At 45.3% G+C, this 7193-nt stretch overlaps 1 protein-coding gene across 1 annotated transcript in view; it reads right to left on the minus strand.

The window, feature by feature from the left end:
- Positions 1 to 7193, minus strand: part of LOC122563886 (protein KIAA0100-like) — a 67496-nt gene that overhangs the window by 16279 nt on the left and 44024 nt on the right. The window contains exon 22 of the mRNA XM_043718093.1: positions 5152 to 5163. Within this exon, the coding sequence (XP_043574028.1) occupies positions 5152 to 5163 (12 nt within the window). The remainder of the gene's footprint in view (positions 1 to 5151; positions 5164 to 7193) is intronic.

The raw sequence follows: 7193 nt of genomic DNA on the forward strand, positions 1-7193 counted from the left end.
AGAGAATGAGAACAATGAAAGGGAGGAGACAGGGCAGGAAAGGAGCGAGTGGGAAGGTATGAGGAGACAGGGAGGGAAGGACTAAGTAGTAAGACAGAGGGATGAGGGAGAGAGACAGTTAGGGCAGTGGTCGAAAAGTGTGATGCTGGAAAAGCACAACAGGTGAGGCAGCATCAGAGGAGCAGGAGAGCGACGTTTTGGACATACGCCCTTCATCAGTTAGAGCAGTGGAGTAAGGAGAGAGGGAGAATGGGAGATATCAGAGAGCAACTTCCTGAGCTCAGTAACAGCAAATTACTGAAAGTGCTGGAATCTGTGCTGAAAACAACAAATACTGGTGATCACAGTGGGTCAGAGAGCATCCGTGGAGAGAGAGCAAGCTAATGTTTTGAGTCTGGATGACTGTTCATCATAGATTTAAGCTCTGACAAAGTCATCTCAACTCGAAACATTAGCTTGCTCTCTCTCCATGGATGCTGTCTGACCCGCTGTGATCCACCAGCATTTGTTGTTTTCTGAGCTGAGTGTTAAGGGTACATTTTTTCATTTGATCAATGCTGGGGAGCTGCTGTTTTAACCGGCAGCAGCAGGGAGTTATTTTGTCTCTAACATTGGGGAGTGTGCTTCAGGGAGCCACTCTCATTTGCTCATCTGCTGATTGCTGTTTTACCTGAGAGTTCACCAGCTCAATCAGCCAGTTCCGGTTGATCACATCGTCTGTCTGACACGCTGCGCTCCCGTACAACTGGTCACACATTCCGGAATCTTCCTCTGTGAAAACAACAAACCTGTCTGTCTCCTCAATCAGTTTCTGCAACATCGAGGCACCTGAGGGAGAGACGGACAAGAAATCATGAGGGATGCTTCAGAACATGAAAGGGAAGCTCCTCATAATCTCAGATGTTTGAAAGCTCTTACAACGTAGAGTTGGATTTCCAGTGTCATGGCCTTCTGACTAGAAGGTGAGATTGCTTTCAGAGATGATGGCTTTATGTTCTAGGAATCGTTGGTGGGGGCGGGGGGCGCGGGAAGGAAATCAGCTTTGGGTCCTTGCTTATGACTTTGTTGTTACCTTTACTCAAATGTAATACTATTACATCTGATTTCAGCATCTTCCTCTCAAACTGCAGGGTGAAATCTATCACATTATGGTCACTGCCCCCTAGGGGTTCCTTCACTTTCAGCTCCCTAATCAAGCCTGCCTCATTACATATCATTAAATCGAGCATTGCCTGTTCCCTCGTGGGCTCCAAAAACAGCCACCTTGTAGACATTCCACAAATTCCTTTTGAGATTAGCTACCACCTGATTTTCCCAGTACACCTGCATATTGAAGTCCCCCCATGATTACTGTAATAGAGCCTTTTTCTTACCTGCCTTTTCTATCTCCTGAAGTAGCTTCTGCCCCTCATCCTAACTACTGCCACGGGATACGTACACAACTCCCATTTGGGTCTTTTTTCCTCTTGCAATTCCTCAACTCTACCCCACAGATACTGCATCCCCTGACCATTCAGTTCTCTTACCTTCCAGTGATTTCCTCTCTGGCTTTTCGTCCTCAGGTTTCAGGACGGGCATGACCAGCGGCGAACGCTTCGGTTTTTTGGTCTGCAGGTCAGTATCGACCTTTAACCCTTTCAGTGCCTCAGTCGACAGGTTACGCTTCAGTACAGCAGCTTTCTTGTAGCCATCATAGAGGCCAAATGCGACATTGCGGTTGGTTGGTGTCCATGATGCTCTCAGATCAATGAGGCACAGCTTGTGGGTGTAACTCCTTTCCTCCTTCACTAATCCTTCCTGTCCAAATAAAACACTGTCACACCAGCATACAGACACTAACACACCCACCCAGCACTCTGAGACAACCTCAAAACAATTCAAGTACAGTCACTCTGAGTGTATTCTGTTCCAATGCAGTCAGGATAAGTGCATGCAGTGCCAGGGAATAAAGCATCAGGGACCAAAAGGAGCACATTGCAAACATACAAATCAGGAGCAGGAGTAGGCCATTTGACCCCTCGAACCTGCTCCAACATCCTGTATGATCATGGCTGATAGAGCTCAATCGCTCCTCCCATATCCCTTCATCCCTACAGTCACAAGAACCTTACCTACCTTCTTTTTTGAAAATACACAATGGTTTAGCCGCAAACACTTTCTGACGTAGTGAATTCCACAGGCTCCCCATTCTCTGGATAAAGACATTTCTCTCCATCCCAGTCCTAAAAGGTTTACTCTGTATCCTTGAACTATGCCCAGGTTCTGGACTTCCAAACCATCAGGAACATCTTTCCTGCACCTAACCTGTTTAGTCTTGTTAGAATTTTATAGGCTTCTACGATATCCTCCCTCTTTCTTCTGAACTCTAGTGAATACAATCTTAACCAACTCAATCACGCTTGGTAAACCTTTGCTGCACTCCTTCCATAGCAAGAGCATCCTTCCTCAGATAAGGAGACCAAAATTGCACACAACATTCCAAGTGTGGTCTCACAAAGGTCCTGCATAATTGCTGCAAGACATCTTTTTCCTGTACGTGAATCCTCTTAGCCAACATACAGTTTGCAGTTTTTTTAACTGCCTGCTGCATCTGCGCACTTACTTTCAGTGAATGGTGCACAAGGATGACGTGTTGTTTCCTGTCTGCGAACAAAATTTTCTATCCATCACAATGCACCAACTGAATCCCATGCACTTTCATTTTACACATGAATCTCTTACGTGGAACTTTTGTTGGAAGCCTTCTCAAAGTCCAAACAAACTGGCTTCCACTGATCAACTCTGCTAGTTACATCCTTGAAGAATTCCAGTAGAGTTGTCAAGTATTGATTGCCTTTGTAAATCTATGCTGACTATGTCTGATTCTACCACTTTTTAAAAAATGTCCTGCCATAATACCCTCGACAATGAATTGCCCACTACTAATGTCAGGATTACTGGTGTATAATTCCATGATTTCTCACTTTTTAACAGTGGGGTTACATTAGCGACCCTCCGATCCATAAGAACTGTTCCTTTCAGCACCCACCTGTCACGTTCCCTTCAGGATCTTATGTACTTCAACACGATTTCTCTCATTCTTCTAAATTCCAATGGATACAGATACAACCTGACAAATGTTTCCTCACAGGATAACCCCCTCATCATAGCAATTAATCTAGTGCATCTTTTCTTAGAAAAAATTATAACCATTTTTAATTAAGGAGATCAAAAATATACAAAGTACTCCAGATAAGGTTCCCCCAATGTTCCATGTAGTGGAACGTGCCTCTTTTATATCCTATTCCTTTTGTAATAAACAACAACATTCCACTTGCCTTCCTAATCTCATGAAGTCTCATTTACACTTGTGGTTCCATTCCTGAAATTCACAACTGAGTGAAATAACTTTAAATGAAGCATAATTGCCATCGGAAAACTTCCACCCTAACCTCTTGTTTCATGTGCCTGTACTCCCAGGTCCCACTGTGCCTCAGGGTTCTGCAGTCTTTGTCACTGTCAATAGCACACTGTTCTTCTATTCTTCCTACGAAGTGGAAAATTCACATATCCTACATTATATGCCATCTGCTAAATGTTTGCCAGGTCACTGACCTTACCTGCTCCATTTGGAGAGTCCTTATGACCACTTTGTAACTTACTTTCTTACCTTCTTTGTATCATCACCAAACCTAGCAAACCTACTTTCAGCCTCTTCATCCAAGTCACTGATACAAATCGTAAATAGCTGAGACCCCAGCACCAATCCCTGGGTCTCACCACTTGTCAAAGTGGCACGGTGGCACAGTGGTTAGCACTGCTGCCTCACAGCACCAGAGACCTGGGTTCAATTCCCACCTCAGGCAACTGTCTGTGTGGAGTTTGCACGTTCTCCTCATGTCTGCGTGGGTTTCCTCCGGGTGCTCCGGTTTCCTCCCATAGTCCAAAAAATGTGCAGGTTAGGTGAATTGGCCATGCTAAATTGCCCATAGTGTTAGGTGAAGGGGTAAATGTAGGGGTGGGTCTGGGTGGGTTGCTCTTCGAGGGGTGGGTGTGGACTTGCTGGGCCGAAGGGCCTGTTTCTACACTAAGTAATCTAATCTAAAAAAAAATTCCAGCTTTCCTGAAAAAGACCCAGTTATTCTCACCCACAGCTTCCTATTGGCCAATCAAGTCTCAATCAAGTAAATGTGTTACACCCCCCCCGACACCAGTAGTTCTAATTTTGCATAGTAGCTTTTAATGTGGTATCCTGTCAAATGCTTTCTGGAAATTCAAGCACCCATATTCAGAGATTCCCCTTTATCCACATAGTTTGTTTATTCCTCACAGTATTAAAATAAATTCATCAACATGGCTAGCTCAGTGGTTAGCACTGCTGCCTCACAGCACCTGGGACCCAGGTTTGATTCCAGTCTTGGGAGACTGTCTGTATGGGGCTTGCACATTCTCCATGTGTCTGCGTGGGTTTCCTCTGGGTGCTCCGGTCTCCTCCCAAAGTTGTGCTGGCTAGGTGGATTAGCCATGCTAACTTTTCCCATCGGGTTCAGGGATGTGCTGGCTAGGTGGATTAGCCATGAGAAATGTTGGGTTAGAGGCTAGGTCTGGATGGGATGCTTTTTGGAGGGTAGGTGCAGACTGAATGGGCCGGATGGCCTCTTTCCACACTGCAGGGATTCTACGATTTCCCTTTCACAAAACCATGTTCACTCTGCCCAGTTTCACTGAGATTTATAAATGCCCTGTTATAACCTCTTTAATAATGGATTCCAGCATTTTATCTGTGACTGATAGTAACCAACTTGTTTGGTGTTTCCTCCTTTCTGACTCCACAATGAATCAATTCTGCCTCAATGTGTAGCCTCAAGGGGGTTTAAACATCGGCCTGAAATGAGAAGATTTAATCCTCTGATGCAGGATCACCTCCTGACCCACCCCATGTCAGGGTTGGCTAACTACCCAAAAGATTACCTCTCTCTCCCATCCCATGTCTGCACGGATTACCCTTTCTCCCCCAACTCCTCAGGATTATCCATCCCCCCCCCCGACAGGGTAATCCGGGTTCCCATGCAGTTACCTCCTCCATTTTGTTGCTCTGCCGCTGGTAGCTGAGTGATGACAGGCTGAGGAGGTGGGTCTTGGTCACCTGTGAGTTCAGCCTCTGCTCTGGACTTTCCTCGAAGGCTGAAGTCATGAGGTAGACTGTCACCAAGTTCAGGTCGCTGCGCATTTCGGTGATATTCCACTCGGAAACTGGACGTCGCAGCACTGTGTCCCCTGTGAAAACAAACCCCACTCTCAGTAAAACCACAATATTAAATAGAACCAGTGAAACTGTAAAATATATTCCCGAGGGTAACATCATCAGATCAAGAGTGAGCAGGTTAGCTTTATATCCTCTGGAGTTCAGATGAATGCAAGATGATCTCACTGACAAATACAAGATCTTGAGAAGATTGTATCAGATGGATATCTGTAGGAGGTTTTCTCTTGCGGAGAGGGTCTATTTTAAGAATAAAGAAATCTTTCTTTTAGATGAGAATTTTTTTCAATCTATTGTATTCCCTTCTGCAGCAAGGAGTTAAGGCTAGGCGGGGCCACTGAGTGTAGCGTAGGCTGAGTTGCATAGATTTTTGATAGACAAAGGGAGTCTAGGTTTATGCTGGCAGATAGAAAGGTGAACTTGAGACTTTCCATGAACTTACTGATCAGTACAGTAGCTCCAAGGACTAAACAGCCTGCTCCTGCTCCTATGTTGCTATCTAACAGATTGAAAAGAGAAGGCTTACGCATGATCTGGTACAGGTCTGTAAAATTATGAAGGATTTTACAGAGCAGGTATGGAGAAAATGCAGGGAACTATCAGTCTAAGACAATCACTAATAAATCTAATCAGAGATTCAAGAGAAACGTCTTTCCTCAGAGTGGCAAGAACGTGGAACCCTCCCCTACAGGGAATGGTCGAGATGAATAGTATAAATACATTTAAAGAGAATATGGATAAACACGAGGGAGACAGAAACAGATGGACCTGGTGACATGGTGAGATGGAGAAAGGTAGAAGGAGGATGCTTGTATGGAGTAGAAATACCAACATAGAGCAGGTGGGCCAAATGGCCTGATTCTCTGCTGCAGACTCAGCTTGAAATGATCAAACAAGGTACTGGTTATAAAGTGAACTGGGGATGAGGATTAATTGTGCAAATCACACTGTCACCGACAATCCAATAAAACAAAGAAATGCACATCATACCATATCTTCACTTAAATGCATCTAAACATTTAGGAAATTTAAAAACATGTTTCAGATATCAACACTTATCATAGAGATGTACAGCATAGAAACAGACCTTTCCGTCAACTCATCTGTGCCAACCAGATATCCGAAACTGATCTAGTCCCATTAGTCAGCATTTGGCCGATATCCCTCCAAACCCTTCCTATTCATATACCCATCCAAATGCTTTTCAAATGTTGCAATTGTACCAGCCTCCACCACTTCCTCTGGCAGCTCATTCCATACACACACCACCCTCCGCATGAAAACGTTGCCCCTTAGGTCTCTTTCATACCTTTCCCCTCTCACCCTAAAACTATGCCCTCTAGTTCTGGACTCCCCGACCCTAGGGGAAAGACCTTGGCTAATCACCCTATCCATACCCCTCATGATCTAATAAACATCTCTAAGGTCACCCCTCAGCCTCACACTCCAGGGAAAACTGCCTCGGTCTATTCAGCCTCTCCCTATAGCTCAAAACCTCCAACCTTGGCAACATCCTTGTCAATCTTTTCTGAACCCTTTCAGGTTTCACAACATCTTTCCAAAGCAAAGTATTCGGAACACAGTATTCTAGAAGTGGCCTCAGCAATGTCCTGGACAGCCACAACGTGACATTCCAACTCCTATACTCAATGCACATGCTAGTCTACAGGTTCCAAAGAAGATGCTTGTTGTCCAATGATTAGGCAAAATGGTTCAAGACCAAACATTGGGTGCAGCAGGGGCATTTGTCAGGAGGATGAGAACGCTAAGCTCAGGGGGGACGGAGATAGTCCCACACTGCAGGAGGTGGGGGGGAAACGGAGATAGGCCCACACTGCAGTGGGGAGGGGTGAGGTGGAGATAGGCCCAGACTGACGTGGGGGAGGGGTGAGGCAGAGATAGGCCCAGACTGACGTGGGGGAGGGGTGAGGCAGAGATAGGCCCAGACTGA

The sequence above is a fragment of the Chiloscyllium plagiosum genome, chromosome 28, assembly GCF_004010195.1.
Source record: "Chiloscyllium plagiosum isolate BGI_BamShark_2017 chromosome 28, ASM401019v2, whole genome shotgun sequence".
NCBI classification, from domain to species: Eukaryota; Metazoa; Chordata; class Chondrichthyes; order Orectolobiformes; family Hemiscylliidae; genus Chiloscyllium; species Chiloscyllium plagiosum.